General features: G+C 42.6%; 1 protein-coding gene across 10 annotated transcripts in view; it reads right to left on the bottom strand.

Moving 5' to 3' along the window:
- Positions 1-18,476, bottom strand: part of SMG7 (SMG7 nonsense mediated mRNA decay factor) — a 55,660-nt gene that overhangs the window by 2,466 nt on the left and 34,718 nt on the right. For 8 of the 10 annotated variants that reach the window (XM_074833098.1, XM_074833099.1, XM_074833103.1 and 5 more), the window contains 12 exons: positions 15,743-15,813; positions 15,348-15,408; positions 14,573-14,692; positions 13,111-13,543; positions 9,270-9,414; positions 7,651-8,039; positions 6,549-6,914; positions 4,847-4,996; positions 2,642-2,722; positions 1,878-2,037; positions 444-614; positions 192-343 (listed from right to left, as the gene is read on the bottom strand). In XM_074833098.1, the coding sequence (XP_074689199.1) occupies positions 192-343; positions 444-614; positions 1,878-2,037; positions 2,642-2,722; positions 4,847-4,996; positions 6,549-6,914; positions 7,651-8,039; positions 9,270-9,414; positions 13,111-13,543; positions 14,573-14,692; positions 15,348-15,408; positions 15,743-15,813 (2,299 nt within the window). The remainder of the gene's footprint in view (positions 1-191; positions 344-443; positions 615-1,877; positions 2,038-2,641; positions 2,723-4,846; positions 4,997-6,548; positions 6,915-7,650; positions 8,040-9,269; positions 9,415-13,110; positions 13,544-14,572; positions 14,693-15,347; positions 15,409-15,742; positions 15,814-18,476) is intronic. The other 2 variants (XM_074833105.1, XM_074833106.1) reach the window with 2 other exon arrangements.

Here is an 18,476-nt window from a genome sequence, read left to right as displayed (position 1 = left end):
CAGCAAGAACTGGAAAACTGCAACATCTTCCGGCACTGGTCACACCTCCCACATTGCCTGCGTAAGTGAATCTGCAGGAAAAACCTTCGGTTTCTGACACTGAATGCTTGCGACAGGCTAACGCCCATCACCGGATCATCTGGCCCCCTACTCAAGCACCCATTCCTGAGCACAGTTTCAGTCAAACATACCTTCAGGCTCTCCATAAGCACAGCTGAGGAGTCCTCCATAGCGGGAGGGCCTTGGGCTGCCCAGGTGCCACTGGGAGCACTGGACTGGTGCCAGCTGCTCTCCGAAGATGACGATGTTGCTGGGAGATAGTCCAGACCAAACCCTCCCATTGCTAAAACAAGGAGAAAGACAAGTTCAAAGGAACATAGCAAAACTACTGCGAAATAAACGCCACCAGCCAGCTTCACGCAAGCCTGGAACCCAGCACTTGCCTGGCTTATCTGTTTTCCAGCGGTCTGCGACTCTCCTGTCTCTGCTGTCTGGAGTCCCAATAGGTCCGAAGTTGGAGAAGGGAACAGAATTGTGGTTATGGGTTGGAGGGGAGCTTGGCAAGCTGCTGGGGTTGGAGGAGTGAGGAGACTGGCTGGCTGGTGTCGAATGATCTAGTGATTACAAGGTAAGAGGAAAAAGGTCAACAGAAACAGCAGGAGCCTCCCAATTTTGAATTTCTTAGTGCTGCTGCAAATTCTGCCATCACCCAGTTTTCCCCAATGCTGGAGGTCAGTTTTTATCCCCTCCATTACAGGAGTGTAATCCAAATTCCTAAGTTCTGAGTGAAAACGAGAACAGAATGACTGTGTTTAATGCATACATGTGCTTACCAGAAAACCCCAAAACCAGGAAACCTCAAGAGGGCTGGCTAGCCAAAGCGAGCTTTCCCCATGTTTCTTGAAGAACTTCTCAAGCTAAAAAAATCTGTCTCCAAGCTTGACAAACCAATTAAAAAAGACATTAGACCCTAAGGAGTTTGCAAGTTTACAACTTGAACTCCCGAGTCTGTGATTGCTTACACTTCTATGAGTCTTAAAGCAATTCAGAGCAGAACCCACTACCGAGCAAAAGAGAAGAGCAAGCATGGAAAAGCCTATCTGCAGGCAGGAGCACGATGCCTGAGACAACACAGCACAGCAGGGTGGCAGGAGACTATGTGGTCTTGAATGATGAGGCGAAGGGAGAGAAAGCTGAAGCCATGTGAGCCGTAAGTCCTGCTAGAATAAAAGCACTTTGCAGCTCCTTCCATTTCCCCCACAGCGGCTATTCCTGGGTGGTTGCAAAAGTCTCAGTGCAACCAAAAAATCTCAACCAGTGCAGACATTATTTAAAATTCACTCATTTATTAGAATCAGCTAATTCCTCCCTTCATGCTCTTCTGGATTTTTAGTGAGAATAAAATCGTGACATAATAGTTATGGTTTATACCTTGAGGATAATTACTAAGGAAAAAGCTGGTTTGCTTTGTAGGCTGCTCAACAGTAAAAAAACAAAACGACCAAGAAAATCACACTGTCATATTTTTCTCCACACTCTTCAGTCATATAGTTCCTTTCTCTTTCAAATATCTACATCCCTACTCCCAGATGCTTGTCAGGAATCTAAATTAAAGAGATTTCAAGATTTAACACCTCCTACAACTTCTATCCTGCTCAACTACTTCAATTAAAATCCAGGTTCTTACACTACATTAATTACAGAATCCCCTCATATTTCTGAGGTTATATAAAGAAAAAACAAACAGAAACATTCAGACACCTTGTCAAGCAGGTATTTTTTTTTAATTTCCAGTTACATTTAACTTGCAGTATATTCAGAATTAACTCAAATCCTTTTAAATAGCTAGACACAAAAAAAAACCACACCAGGATTACCTGAGCTGGCTGGAAGGGATGGAGACCACGGAGTCCCTTCAAAGAGAGAATATAGTGAAGTCTCCTGATGGGCAACTGAAGGGGTGACTTCTGTTTTTGTGCTGGTATTCATGTTTTTCCCATATACCTCATTGAACATGCTGTTATTTGGATATCTTTCCTGCAAAAAAATGAATGTAAGAGTTTAGGTTTTGGATTTATTTCAAACACTGAGACTGTACAAAGGAAACTGTTACAGATTGAAATATTTTCCAAACTCCTTTTTCACTTCCCAGCCCCCTCCTCTTTGAGCATTTTATTTATCCTGAAGTCCATCACATTCTGAATCAGGACAGATTTCTCCTGGCTGGACTGCAAAGTCTTCACAAAAACCTTTAAATTCCCAGCGCTCACAAAAACTGAACCCTGCTCAATTCTCTGGAAGAGAATGGGTAATCTGTTGCTCAGGAAATAAAAACCTACACACCACAACACTTTGAGATGCACCTTTTCAGTTAACTCCACAATTCTACTAAGAGCAAGGGGCCCATGAGCTCAGCAAGATTCAGTACGTCAGCAGAACTATAGCTAGGATGAATTTGGGAAGACAACTGATGAAGGCAAAGATAATCTTGTCAATACAGACTGAAATTAGGCACACATACAGTTTTCTTTCAGGTTTTCTGTTGGTTTGAACTCAAGGATATCCTCATATTTCTGCCATGTTACCTAGTTTAATGGCAAGCTCAAACAGCAAAGGGCTGCAGACTCTGGTCCTCACTTACCTGATTAAGAGAAAAGCCACTGAGGGACAGGAAAGATGATGACTGAGACATCAACTCTGATGGTTTTTCCAGCAGGGACTTCTTCAGAAACCAAAAAGGGAAAAAGAGCAGTTAGTGTTCAGTGTAGTGAGCAGGAGGGAAGTATGCTGTCAGAAACTGCCAAGGTGGTTTTGGTCACATTTGAAATCTCCTTTCTATTTTAGCTCCAGCACCTTGGAGGGCAGGGGAAGCAAACTAACAAATGCAGAAAATCAGTAGTTTCCCTACTAACTGTAATTAATATCTAAAAGTCAACAATCACAACAGCTGAGAGTCTCAGGCAAACCCCACTTGCCAGAACAGCTTTTCAAATCGTAAGCGTTAATGCTCTGTCCAATACATCTAGAGGGGAGATTCCTGCCAAAAAACCCTATGGTTGTGTAAAACCTTGTACAAATGAGACAGGATCCTTCCCAGTGATCAGATGACTCCTCCAAACATGATTAGACTCGTGAATGTTGCTACTGAGTTTTGAGAGCATCCCTGCTGTACAGATTCTTAGACAGCAAGAGCAGCCAAGTGCTGTGATTTTATAACTGGGTTAAACAGTCCAAGTTTCATTTAGCACGCTCTCATTTTCATTATAAATGACTAGAGGGGAATAAAAAAACCAAGCCAGTGTTTAAAACAGAGGTTCCAAAACCCCCCTGGGGTTCCATGTTAAGATATTATGGATCATGACCTTTTCCATCAACTACACCACCCCCCTCTCATACAGCTGTTATTTCCAGCATAGTATTTGTCAGCTTTCTCTTCAGTCCTTACTATGATTAAGCAGTGAAAAATAGTGTCTCTGAAACAAGACTACTCAGGGAAGAAATAGGATCAGTTATTATCGATACAAAAACCAAAGAAAAATTATCAGGCTTGGCTGGTGGACAATGAACACCAACAAATTTAAGACTGGGATCACCAAGCCATAGAATTAGTGAAGCCATAAGTAAAACTGTGTGTGATCCAAAGTGAAAGCTGTAGTCTCATTCCAAATAAAAGCCCTCTCGCACTCATACCAGCTCAGCGTGTCAGATGTCTTTAAATGTATTGTTCAAACAACAAAAACCTGAACTAGCATCCCTCTCTAACATGGCCTCAATATCTGGAATAGGTTTACAGGGTAAAAGCAAAGATAAAGACAAACAGCCTCATTTTCTTGGCAAGAAGCTCCTAGCTTGTTAGATTTTCAAAGTGACAACTCATTACTTTGAAAGCACATTTTTAAAAGGCAGACAAAAGTCACACTCTGCATATCCACACAGCTTGCACAGAGAAGAACTTCCATTTGCCAGCAGACAGCAACAGTAGGAGCTTCAAAGGAAGCTGCTGAAGAAGCAGCTATTAGTTTCTTAGCAAAGGTATCTAATGAGACAGAAATGGGTGTCTGTTTTGTTACTGGCTCCTTGGGATGGCATATAAAATAATTGAGGAATAGACTTAATCAGAGATTTTGAGTAGTTGCAAATAACTCTTCCTTGTTACTGCTACTAATCTGAAATAATAGTATTTAATGAACATGCTTGTAGCCATACTAGAAAGGCGTACTGCATTTTCAGAGGCAGTTACAAATTCAGCAGCTCTAAGACCCTCCAACTAGTGAACTAGGAAGGTTTTAATACATTACTGGGAGGGGCGGGTGGATCTCAGTCTGTCAAAAATGACTGTATTACTATGAGTTACTGATTATTTAGCCAGTTGCTTGCAAATGTCTTCCAAAGCCATCTTGCTCTTTTACAATCTCTTCTGCATTTAGTATGGCAGCTTCTCCCTGCCTTTATGGAATTTTTATTTGCAGATTATAATAAGCCACACTTCTGATGACTTCCCACAGCTGAATCTGTGCTCTGCCTTGCCCTTTTTACTAAGCCCATACAACTGCAGAAGAGCAAGCGCATTGAACGATGCATCAACATCTCTCCTGTGGACTGTACTTACAAAAAGCCCCACTTTTATTCTGATTTTGAACAAATGAGCAGGCCTGGATTCAGCCCAAGAGCTATACTGTGGGCCTTCAGCTGGTCTGAGCTCTCACATGAAGACTAGCTCAAGGGTGAGGCAGGGAAGTGGACAGGAGGGATAGGGGAGAGAGGAATTTCACATTTCTTATAATTTCACAGAAGAAAGAGATGCCAGTTAAGAGTGAGAAGCAGCAGTATTACATCAAATACATACAAAGAGGCTTCGTCCAGGAAGAGAGGCGAGAGGCCCCAGCAGAGCTGGGTAAAGATCAGGAGGATTAGAGAAAATCAGCTCTTCCTCCTCCTCCAAGGCAGCCAGACTCTTTAACAGGTCCGGAGGAAGCAGAGGGGAGCTCTTGGGGTCCTAGTGACAGAAATGAGCACAGTGAGACAACAGAAGGCAGAAAGGGGAACAGCAAGAGACAGCGAGGAGAGGCTAAGCCACAGCAGGACAACAGAAAATAGCAAGAAAACGGCAGAAGGCAGCATGCAGAAGTGCGAGGTGAGAAAGTGGTGCAGCAGAAGTGTGTCGAGGTACACAGAAAGAAAATGCTGAGCAGAAAACATTAACTAGCCACTTGGCCTAACGCGTACTGGGAGGAGCACTGCAGCATCAAAACGATGGGCATCTAGTTTTTATTAGTGGAACATGTACTTCCCACTGCATCCACGCCAAATACTGAACCTGTTTTCACATTCAAGGACAAGAAACACAAAATCTTACAATTATTCTTCTACAGCTAACTTGTGAGCAATTTAGGTTTCAAATAAAATTACATTTGCATCTTCTTCCCTCCTCTATTTGTGGAGTTTAAAATCCCACAAGACTTATTTCTGCTGCTACTGACTGCTACACCAATGTACTGTTGACCAGACCACTAGGCCAAAAATACCCTGCAAAGTGCTGGTCAAACTTGACACCTTTACTTTTGTGAGGGACACTTAAAACAGAAGCATCACGGCACAGCTCTGTCTGTACCGCGCTGCGCTTGCACCAAGGCAAGGTTTCCCTTTTAGGGATGAGAACAAGGCTTTGACCCCGTCTCCATCTAAAAACCACAACCTGACATCAGGATAGAGGCAGACTCCTGTATATTGTCTGACTTTTCTCTCTGAAGGATAAGCCGAGTGACCTCAGCTGACCTTCTGAAAATCCTGAGTGCACTTCCAGAGGTACATCTGACTAAAGGTTTAAAGAGGCCTCTGTTTAAGTTTCCTTATAAACATCACCAAAAGCACTCACAGACAACTCCAGGACTGTTAATAAATAACAAAGATTGCAGGTTTTATAAACAGCAACATGAAGCACAACTGCATGAGCAGAAGCAAAGTGTTCCATTAGTGCAACCAAGAGCTAAGGAAGTCATTCAGCTCCTTCACTGTGTGGTGGGATTTGCAGGAAAAACAAAAAAAAAACATCCAAGACAAGACTGCTCCTACCATCCTTGATTTCCAGCCTCAATCTGACTATTGCAACCTCAGCCATTCACCACACTCAAGATACTATATCGGTGTTAAGAGTTCATCTAAAGGGTAAATAATTCAACTGCAATTATTTGGATGGCTTTTATCATTTTCATCAGTTGCCAGACAAGAATTTTTCCCCAAACTATCAGCTGCCATGTTTCTTGACCTGACAGACACAGTGCAGAGATCCATGTCACATCTACACTGAACAAGACTTACACCTACTTGAAACCAAATCTTCAAGAGCCAGATCCCCCACACAGCCAACTAAAATGGAGAATTCACCACTGTTTGCTGGAATCCCATTTACTGATACCCAGCTCCCTACTAAATAAGCTCCTGTTGACCTACTCGAGGCTACAGGGCATTCCTGAAACACAGAAACTCCCAGAGGTGTCAGGAATATCAGAGCCTCGTTGGTTTTTACCACTTGTAGCAAGGATCTTTACCTCAAAGGTCATCCTGGAGACGGCATCCTGCTCTGGGCGGAAGACTCCTTGCCGTTTGCCCCTGCGGTCCATGTTAGGCTGCTGTGCCATCACCCTATTGTCAGCCATGCCATAGGAAGAGTCCCAGTAATATTCTGGCACCTTGACTTCTGAGGGGTTCTGGTTATATGGCTCCATTGGGAAAGGCTTCATTTTTTTCTCCAGAGGTTGCTGCTGCATCACAGGGGGCTGTAATGACTGTTCAAATAATTTTAGAGGGTCCTGGGCCTGCAGGTAATAGGACTGCTTTACAGGCATGATCTTCCCCAGTGAGCCTTGGACTTGAGGTGGGTTCCAGAGCTGCTTTGACGAGTCTGTCTGCGGATACTGAGACAGAGACACATGATTTCACCAGCAGGTAGGAACAATTCACGCTAACTGAAGGCCTAACTCCATTCGAACTGTCAGTCTGCCTCACTTGTGACAGACATTCCACAAACATTCTGATTTGCTTTGTTATTCACCAACACGCAGTCTCGACAGGCATCTAACACTCCCTAGTCAAGCTTTACACCAACAGCCGAGTATAATCCTTACTCTAATCCAATACCTTATAAACACCTTTACTAAGGTACTGAGCCAGCATTTTGCTGCCCAGAACACCAGGAGGGTGTCACCAAGTTCAGACATGCCAAAAGGGAGATTTTCTCCAGCACCACATGAGCATAAAACTAAGAGGTGTGAGGGAACTGACACTGCAACCCAGTTAGCCAAAAGGAGAGTGCAGGTAAAGGTTCAGACTTAGTCCTCATTACTCACGTAAGAAAACTAGAAGGGCTTAAGACAAATACCCGATCAGAAGTATCACCTTCATACCTTGTGTATAAACAGGAACACACAGAACACAGATGACCACCTTCCCATTCCGGTAGATACCTTCCCCTCAAGTTACAGAACCCACCAAACTTCAGCTTTTTTTCAAATTTGCCCAGAAACTCATGGATCAAAATTCCACACTAAAGTCTTTAATGACAGTTTTGAAAAGGTAATCCAGGAACATAAGTCTTGAATGTTGCCATTTATTTTTAAATGAAACTTAGCACATCGCATCAGTCAAATTTACCTGCTGGAATCCGGAGTGGTGTGGTGGGCTCTTCCCCAGGCCCTGCACAGCTTTCGTGGGGGACTGTTGCTGCTGTTGCTGGGCCAGAGCTTGGACCTGTAACTGGCTTGCGGACTGTGCTGTTGCCTGAGCTGGTAAAGATGAGAGGGGTTGCTGGGAAGGAGGTGGTGTTTGCTGAGGTCCCTGGGTCATTGGCCCTGGTCCAGAGGGCCGTTGCTGGCTGTAAGGAATGTGGGACTGTTTCCCACCTTGCACCTGGTTTCCTGCAGGCGAGTGAGCTGTGGGCTGGAGAAAGGTTCCTGGGACAGAAACACCACCTGGGAAGGTGTACCCCGTGCTCATGGAGAAAGCCACAGGAGGGGGGACAACGTAGGTTGGAGGTGGAAACCCTGGAAAAGACAAAAACGCAACTTTAATCACAATCTGGCAGAGCAGGTAACTCCCTCCAGAAAACATTGAGTAGGGTTTTTTTTTTTTCCTTCCTATTTTGCTCATTTAGGCCATGAGGACAGGAAACACCAGTTTGCATATATGCATTATAATGTCCTTTCTCACCTTTGCACGTACACAGCTGTGATCACAGGGGGGTTCAGTGTTTGTTCTTGAGTTTTCTTGCCATATTCCAGGCACTGACAACAGTCAGTCGGAGCAGTATCTGGGAGAGTCATATGTTTCCCCCCACCACACACCTCAATCTCCTGCTTTTTTTTTTTCCTCCACTACATTTTTCCTTTGCCATTCTGGGGTTCTTGATGCTCTACCCTCAAAATTCCCTCACCCTCAAACACACACATTTTCAGGGACATTTGCTTCTGGAGCAATGGACAGAAGCAATCGATAAGTCTACTGCTTCATCCCAGAAGATGTCTCTGGATTAATTTAGATAGAGACAGATAGTAAGCAAACAAATACTCATATCTGCAAGATCAATTTCTTTCCTGCAGTTCACACTGAAAAGCCAGGTTTGGAAGGCAAGCTTTAACTCTGTGTGTCTCAGGCCAGATTTTAAGCTGACTTTGGGACAGGGAAGATGTCCCTCTGTCTTATATAGAGCAACTGTACGTAACAGCTGCAGGGAAGATACAGCTTCCAGCTATTTTGTGAGCAAGTGTGGACAGCAGGGTATGGCAGGAACACTCCACAACAAAATGGGAACAGGCAATGCAGCAACAACAGCAAATAAGACCACACAAATTACAGCTTGAAACATGAGCACCACTACAAAAGAAACTGAGCTTTAAAGAAGAAAGCAGTGTGATTGATCTTTTGTAATGGAGTCCTTTGCAAAGAGAATGCTTCCTCCTGAGCTAGCAAAAGACTTAGTCATGTTTTGACTAACTACAGAAACAGCCTGCTGTGAAGTTTCTTGATCTCACACCCACTAACTAAGAAGGAAGGTGGCAGATTTCATGACAGACCTTGATTCCAAAGCATAAGGAATCTTATTTATCTTGTTTCAGTTCTGCTATGCCCCTTCTTTACTACTTTGTAAGATTCTCAACATGAGACTGCATGCTCATTAAAACAGCTCCTACCTTCAGAGGCTGTAACAACCACTATTACAGGACTTGCTTTGCAGTCAACAGTAAATCACACTTCAAAAGAATGACACAAATTACCTGGCCGGCTAGGAAGGGGAGGGAAGGCTCCTGGATGATGAATGGGGATGAACTGAGAACTGCTGGCCTGACTTGGAGTCTGAGTTACAGGTGTTTTCCTGGCTTCAGACACCGGAGTCTTCCTCATCTCTGTCTGGGATTTCACCTAATGAAAAAGAAAGTAAGACGAAATTAGGTAACTTTTCCTGTAATTACTCACATCATGTCTCAAGCCAAAAAATGAACTCCCAGATTGTCTGAGAGATTATTTTCTTTTCCCTAAGTAATTGGGAGAGGTTTGGAACACAGGAACTCAGTTCCCTCCTCACTGACCTCAGGCAGGTTACCCTGCCTGTCCTCAGGCACTCCTTGCCTCCCAAAAGCACTCCAAGGATATCTACCCAGAAGACTGCAACAGGCTCCTTCTCTAGCGAGAGTGGAAAGTGGACGTAACATCCTCAGACTGTACAAAGAACTTACCATGCTGCTCACCTGCAGTGCCTTAAAAACAAAATAAAAAGTACAGATGCTATTATGCTTCTCCTAGGGCACTGCTTCAACCTAACTCATGCTACTTACCTGCAGCACCTTAAAAAACAAACACTACCATGTTCTTCCTAGGGAACTCCTTCAGCCTAACCCATATGGTGATGTATATGCACAAACTCCTGCATACTATGAAATTCTTTTGACTGAGAGCATACAGACAAATAGCAGAAGTGCTTAACCTCTTTCAGTTCACTGTGTAACTGCTCTATGTTCTGTTAAAAGAGCTGCACCAGTTAAAGGCAGAGAGAAGAATGTAATGTAATGTTTACCTGATTCTGAGTCTGCTGCGGTCTGGGTCTTCCTGGAGAGGAAGACAGAGGGGAAGACTATTTTCCCTTTCTGTTCAGCTCGGCAGAACTGCCTGGAATGCAAGATGGAGCAGGCAGGAAAAAGGCAGCAAGCAAGGAACCCGGGCAATGCAGAAAGGGCCCAGGAGCAGACCTGACGCCAAGCCTCAAAGGTGATTGAAAGAAAGGGTTTTATCAGGGACCAAATTAAAAAAAAATCCAAAGCAAACAAACCAAAACTGTGTGGGGTTTATTTAATGTTTAGTGCTGCTGAGTTGAAATGAGTTAGAGGGCAGGTCTTCCCCGCCAAAATACAGTAGTAAAAGGGTAGATGCATTCAAACGCTTTCTTAAGAATAATTCTAATTTCCCCATTTAGAAATTATGGGAGTGTAATTTATTTTTTGTGTTTAATTTAAAAAGTAGACTGTAAGGCTGGGAGGTTGAAGGGTATTTTTGATCTCCCACTTGAAAGTCAGGTGGGAACTCCACCTCAAGGTTCTGGCTGATGCTAAGCACTATTAATGATGCGGCCCCTGCTCATGCTGCATCTACTCACTGCCCACCTTTGCCCTTCATCACATTCTGTATATTCAGATTATATCATGCTGCCCCTTTTTTCTCCAGTATGAGCCAGACATTTTTATATCCCATACTGAGAGCTATGTATTCTTTTAGCTGTGTTGGAGAATTCAAAGACACTCTTCCTGCCATAGGACTTCAAAACATGAGCTCTAGTCTGTCACACTCAAAGCTGCTATAACACATTTCCAAAGGTGGCTTCCAAAAGACACACCCCCCCCCCACCCCCCCATGATTTATAGTTAACTTAAAACCTAAATAACTAACACTGATTAATTAAGACAGACAAATTTCAGTTGCTTCCGTGCTGCTACTTGACCTCAACTCCAACATGTCAATACTACCAAATATTTACTCCCCCAGTGGTCTTGAAGATTCCTACACGGTGCTTGAGAGAAGCAGCATTTCATTACAGTAGCCTCTTAAGAGTACTTTACACCTTGAGCTAGTCTGCCTACAGCCTTCCTTGGCACCTAACGTTATTTTCTCTAAAGAGCAGAGTCTCAACCTATGCCACACTTTCATGATCCTGTCTCAGTGTGGAAGTCTGACTTATCTGCAAAACAGGACTAACTACTTTCATATAACATACTTAACATTTTTGCTAAACAGGAGCTGAAACATTTGCAGCATTTAGGCTTTGGAAGGCAAGGAGAAGATAAAAGCCTGAAATATCAAGGAAGGCCAAAGCAGAGCACTAACAGACCACCAGTCAGTGCAAAACCTACACTGGTTTCTCCTCAGTCAGGAGTAGGTTTGGATGAACAAGTCCATCAAACTACATAAAACAAAAGGCATTTCACTGTAACAGTTGCCATAACAAATACAGCTGATGGAACTAGAAGGTCAAAATTAACTTCTATTCAACAAGAGATGAAGAGTGACCAACCACATCGGAACAGATTCCATTACAGCTGGGTTTGAAATAAGAGATAACAAACACAGGAAAAACTTAAGCCTAAAGACAAGCAAATTTTTGATATATCAGCTGGGTTAGAATTAAAATATCCTCCCTATCCAAAAAACTACCCATACTTCTCAGAAGATCTGGTGGGTTTTATCACCCTCAAGTCCTTATTCTGCAAGACAGGGGCACGAACACTGAAACTGGGAGTTGTGCTCAGGCCTGCAACCACATTCCAGACATGTTCAACAAATAAATAAGAAACCTGCTATTCTAACTTGCCTAAGTTGTTTTTCAGATACCAGACACTTGTTCAGTGACTCATGAATGATTGTCACATCGTTTCTGTAGGCTACTCGGGTTTACCCCCCTTGGTAGGACCCCTGCAAAACCAACTGAACAACACTGCCAGTTCAGACCTCCATTACCCAGTGATGTTGTTTAACAGCAAATAATCAGGAGGAGAAGAAGAATGATCCAAGGGTCCTAACACCACAATCCAGAAAGACTGAAAGAGCTGGTTTGTCTAGCCTAGGGAAAACAAGACCTCAATTACACAGGTTTTCAGTGCAGCTGCAAAGAGGAAGACTTAAGTTATTCTGCAGACCTATCCTGGAAAGCAGTAATAGGCTTACACATAGGCAAGAGAGATGAAGTGCACTAGGAAATAATTTCCACTTGCAAGAACAGTGAAGAAGTGACACAGTTTCTCTAGGGAAATAATAAAGTCTCCGTCACTAACATTAAATGCCTCCAGATGTCATCAGGGAATGATTGAGATGCAGCCAAACTATCCACGTACAGACCAGATCAACCCCGAAACTCTATACCCTTATTTACTACAAGTCAATGGAAGTCAGACCAGTAAATTCACTATCTACTTACAAGGTGAGCATTTTTGTCCATAATGCTCACAGAAAGAGGGGGAAAAAGCATGCCTCAAAAATACAACTGAGAAAAGAGTAGCTGATACGAAAACCAACAATTATGAGCAAGTGCCTGAGCTCAGAATTACAGTTTAAGTGCAGTGTGGCTTTTCTTACTTCCACGCACAGGGCCACCTGACTCCACGCACCGTATGGAGGATCTTATTCCACATAAATAACTGGGTGCTTTTGTGATGTGCTTAATTTATTGAATGTGCACAAGTCAACTGAACCAAAAATGCTGAGTACCCAGTTACTTCACAACAGATCAAGAGCATGACTAAGACCTGGCCACGCAAACTGCCTTGGTAGCTTGAATATTTGTGGAACAACAGGTAGAAATCTGTTTTTTAAGTTAGCATAGCAAAATTACCTTTCATTGCTCCCTACCTTTTCCTCCCCGACAAACTGAGACAGCATCAAGGAAAAGGGCAGGGACCCAAAGATCACTAACACCTGGTCTTTGAGATAGATGTGTTTCTATTTCCTCTGTGCATTAGCTGTACCTGCAGGGCCCACAGTGAGACCTCAACTCTACTCTACACAAACAGCGACCGCCCTGATGCAAACATCGCACTGCCTAAGACACAGTATTCTCTTAATCTAAAGGCTTACCTGAACTGCCACGTTCTGTTTTCCTGCTTCCTGTATCTTATCCAAGCCGCATTTCTTGGTTTCATTCTTTCTTTTATTGTTATCCTTCTTTCCATCATTCTTACTGGCTACTATTCCTTTGCTATAGTCCCGTCTTTCCCTACCTACATCTTTAGGGGGATAGATTCGCCCTTGCTCTCTGTTAATTTCCCGTGGCTTGATGTTCTCTTTGAACGTGACCATTGGTTTTTCTCCTGTGTCACAGTTGTTCAGGCTTCTGCCAGAGGACAGAACGGATTTGAGTCCAGGGCTCCCATCTGTAGATAGCGGCTCTGCAATAGATGTTTCCTGCAAGGCGAGACTCTCTTTGGCTTCACTAGGGTCCTCTAGTAATAATTCCGGGATTTCTGTCAAAAACAACAGCTTTCCTACCTCATTTTCACACTGAATCAACCTGAAAAAGACAGAAAGGAATTGAAAAGCAAGTAGGAATAGTTTTCCACAGGGTAACCCACTTCCCCGAATTAGAAAAGCAGAAAGGCAGCATATCCACCATGCCTCTCCACCCCAGAAACAAAAATCCCAGCTAAGGGCATTCTCTAGCATGGTGTACGCTCACATACCAATGCTCTTGGTACCACTTCAAATACTGTTTTCACTTAGTTGTGCTGCAGTACCACTAAAAAGGACTCAAATATGATGCTTTACTATGCTTTACTACTTTACTAAATGCATTCCGTTTTGTCGTGGTTTAACCCCAGCCAGCAATTAAGTATCCTGCAGCCACTTGCTCACTTCTTCTCCCTCCCAGAGGAACAGCAAGGAGAATCGAAAAAAAAAGTAAAACTCATTAAACTGTTCTTATCTCAACCCATAACTAAAACAGAGTTAAATAAGTAGTAATAATAATAATAATAAGGAATATAACAAAAAGAGAGAAATAAAACCCAAGACAAGTGACACACGATGCCACTGCTCACCACCCGCTGACCGACGCCAGAGCAGTGATCCGCCCCCCCCAGTTCAAATACTGGGCATGAGGCCCCGTGGTATGGAAGAGCCCTTTGGCTACTTCGGGTCAGCTGTCCTGGCCACGCTCCCTCCCAGCTTCTTATGCACCCCCTCACTGGCAGAGCATGGGAAACTAAAAAATCCTTGACTTAAGAGATAAGTGCTACTTAGCGACAACTAAAACACCCCTGTGTTATCAACATTATTCTCACTCTGAATCCAAACCACAGCACTGTACCAGCTCCTAGGAAGAAAGTTAACTCTATCCCAGCCAAAACCAGGTCAGCTATCATAATTTGTCTATGAAGCAATGGCATGCTGACCTACAGAACATGTTATCTGTGCTGCCAGCATCTTGCATTCACATATCTAATTGCTGTGTCAAATAGTGAGAAAAATAAAGTTCAACTCTGGCACCTGCATTACCTAAGCTTACAGCAGCAACTGAAACACAGATGCTACTTGCAATTACCTCGGCTGGTTATCAGCAATCCATTTGCCAGTGAAGATCAGACGCTGTTGCCGTATCCGACGTTGTTGCCCCTCCTTATCTCCTGTAATTGCCTGGTGGCCTTTGGAAAAATCCAAGTTCCTAGTATTGACACAGGAGAGGGAATAATATTAATTACACACTCTCTGCAACATCGTATTTCTTTAGAAATACAATAGAGTAACGCCGACCAGCTGGAAGTGTGAAATTTCACCAGATCCTGTTCAAAACATGCCTGTTAGATGTCTGATTTACAGATGCAATTCTCTTCTGGTATGATGCATCTACATTAAAGAGGTTTGGTGGGTTTTTTTAAAAAACAAAAGGCTGAAAGCTCATCTGTGTGATAATCAAAATCACAAAAGTAGTAGTTGAGTGAACACATCTAGTATTTAGTCAGCATTTTTGCAGGATGTCAGGTACAGGGGCACAGTTAAAGACAGAGTGAAAAATCAGCAAACTGAAAATACATCAAGCAGTTCTCATGTAAAAGTATTCTGTTCCTCACTTCTTATATTTTTCCCCTTTCAACTTCCTACTCTGAAGACTACAGAAGAAAAACAAAAAAAGGCATGAGCAATATTATAAGCTCATTACTTTCTCCAGAGTTTTACTACATTGTCTATTGCAGTTGTTTTGCAAAGATACTCACCTCAATCCACACATTAGTCATAAATAAGATATTATAGGGAACAGGTCAACATCTAGCAAAGTTATGATATCAGGAAGAGTATAGTTTCCTTCAGCTGTCACCCACCTGAACGAGGGCCTCAGAGCCAGGAATCCTTGTAACTCAAATTCTTCTGGAAGCGGGGTTGCTGGGGAATAGACAGTAAACAGCGTAAGGAAAGCACAGATGCATTGAGTACAGTATTGTAAGTAGGTAACTCAGCAAGGTCACTGTACATAGTAAAGCATTTTATTAACATGCTCATCTATACTGGTCCACCCTGCAATCTGAGGAGCTCAGGAATGATAAAGCAGAGCAAAGTCTGCTTGGCACGAGAAAGCAGCATTTGCAAAGTATTCATACGCCCTAATACTAGAAGACAACTTGCTCCCTTATTTGCTCTTCAACTGCAATTCCTCAAAACATCAGAAAAATGTGCATTGTTCCCAGTTCTTTACAGCACAGACTAAAAGCATCCTTACCATTATTATTGGATAGATCTTCTTCATGAGGCTGGAAGCTGTTTAGAAGAGAAATCAGCCAGGGCCATATGCTACAAACCAGAAAACAAACTATAAGTGAAAACTACAAAATATGGAATCTACCCACCTTACTAAGAAAACATTGAACTCTGTTAGTCACAGCTTCCATTAATCCTTTGATTCTCAAGAAAAGTTAAAGTTTCTCCCAAGCATCAGGGAAAAGATCACTTTCTTGAAGAACTTAAAAGTTTTTTTAAAAGTCAGTCTGAAGTTACCAAGGCAGCCAGACTCAGCAGCATAGTGTTTCAGTATCCAGCAAGTCAGAAAGCCTACTATGAATTTAACTAGACAAAACTATTGCATGAGCAAGAGTTCAGAGCACCTGTTTGCAATCTGTGTTTTCCAGTCCAAAGCTGACTGCTCTCAAGGCACAGTAAATTAATCAGTTGGGAAGCAGAATGATTTATCAAGATACAGCTGTGCAGAAGTACTCTGTTCTGTGAACATTAGCACTGTACCGTAGCACCGAAACCGTTACCAGAAAGGTAAGACAGTCTAAGTAAGACTTGCACTGAGTAAGACCATTAAACTAGAGGTTAACTGGCAGTCTCCCTGCCTTGCACTGGCAACACCAGTACAACCAATGACTGGAAATTTTTTACAAAGGCCCTGGAGCAAATAATTTAAAAATGCAACGATCACTGCATGGGTGGTTAACGTTTAACTGCCACCTACAGGCTGCTTTCTCCTGTTTTTTTTTAAAAGCTCCAACTCAAAAGTCTAAGCATCCTCCTTCTGCTTTAGTGATGGGCACCAAGTCCCTGGAGGCAACAGAAAGCTATGTGAGGAAGGTGCACACTGTGCTTGGTGTTAGTGAAATGAATGTGTCCTCCCTCAGCCAGGCTTTCAGCAGTCAGCCAGCACCTGCACTGGAGAATGCAACGAGCACCTGACAGCCTGAGGTCGGCCGCTTTCCTGCGCGCCGCAGGGGCTGGAAACATGTTTATTCTCTACACTAAACTAAGCAATAGCTCCTTCCCATGACTGACAAGGAACAGGAGGAGAAAAGGGAGAGTGCAAGTCTGTTGCAACCTACAGTAAACTCCAATCTTCCCGTACAACATTTGAAATAATGAGATTTCATAATAAGAGATCTCTAAAGTGATGTAAAAGCCTAGACCCAATGTGGCTTCCACAGGGCAGGTTTGGAAAACTCATTTCCAAAGAGCACACACTAGTAGTGATATAGTCATTTCTGTCCTCAGTTCTTGCCTTCAGATTCATCATTTCTCTAGGTAAATGTGTTTCCTTCCTATTTCAGATGTTCATACAGTTTTGGGGTAGGATTAATTATCCACAGGAAAATAAGCACAGAGTGGGGACAACTGAAAGCTTAAAAAGGAATAAGGATTATTTCTTGAACCAAGAGCAAAATTAAATATGAATTCAGGGTAAGAAAGCTTTTTCAATATAAAACAAGACATCAGGTTATTAAACAGAGACCAATAAAGCCATTTGTGTGCAGCCTGCAAATAATTAGTTTCCTTAGAGTCTCTGAATAGAAATAAAGAAAATTCTCCTCCTTACAAATAATGGGGAAGATGGACAGTCATCTCAACTTTTTAGAGCCAACAAACTTAATGGCTGCTAAAGTCCATTTTAACAAATCTCAGTGGTACTTAACTTTCTTTTCAAGTTCAGCTGTGCAGTTTACAGCTGTTTGCTGCCCACTTCACAACTCCTTTGCAGGATGGCACCTGAGAACATCATGTTATCACACCAGGATTTAAAAACCAGGCATGTTCTTTAGAGAGCCTGATAATTTTATGGGCAGAAGGACCTACTCTGGCCGACTCAAAATATACATTCACACCTGAAGACCCATTTTGATACTCCACAACCTACTGCCTGCATCTCTTCTCTGCAAGGACTACTTGATATCAAGTAGCAATCTTTCCTATTCAAATACTGGTATAAAGTCTTCTTTCAAAATATGCATACAGTAATAATTATTACCATCTCAAAATGATTTGTGAACTCTTATTTTCCTTATTCTTGCCTTCAGGAACCTCGGAATTGTTCCCAAAGCTCCAGGGCTTTAGGTTTTGCACACATTTGAGTGAGTCTTATTATTAATTTAGCAAACAGAGGTTATAGGGACCCCTGCTACCCACACATTAATGTACAGAAAATGTGAGCCTTGGCTAGAATTGCATCTTACAGCACACACTGCCAAGAGAACTGAAAACACTGGGGTGCGTTGCACAAGATTAGCTAAGCAAGCTGGTTTCACACTGTTTTCCTTAAAGTGGCCATTCTAGGAAAAATACTCTTTCAACTGTGTCAGTAAGTTACTCTGATCTGAAGAAAGATCTTACAGGTCAGAAACACTTTATTAAATTGATATAATTCATGAAAAGTTATCAGGCTATAAAAAAATGGTGAGTTTTGAACTATTTAAGCCTAAATTTATGAGATTAGAGGCAGAAGTGAAAAATCAGAGCAACAGTCCAGAACAGTAATGCCTGTGCTGACATTTAAAGACCTACTCTACTAAATTCAATTTAATTCCTGGATGATGAGAAAACTGGATTCCAGCACTGCCCAAGAGATGGCTTAATGCACAAAGTTAAGGTAAGTATTCTTCTGCCACCTACCTCAATAAATCTGAGAAGTCATTGCAATAGGTTAGACTAAGGGTACACTCAGTAGTCATGCTTGAGTCAGACATTAT

This window comes from Strix aluco, chromosome 8 (genome assembly GCF_031877795.1).
Source record: "Strix aluco isolate bStrAlu1 chromosome 8, bStrAlu1.hap1, whole genome shotgun sequence".
Lineage (NCBI taxonomy): Eukaryota > Metazoa > Chordata > Aves > Strigiformes > Strigidae > Strix > Strix aluco.
This window is presented reverse-complemented; position numbering and strand designations above follow the sequence as displayed.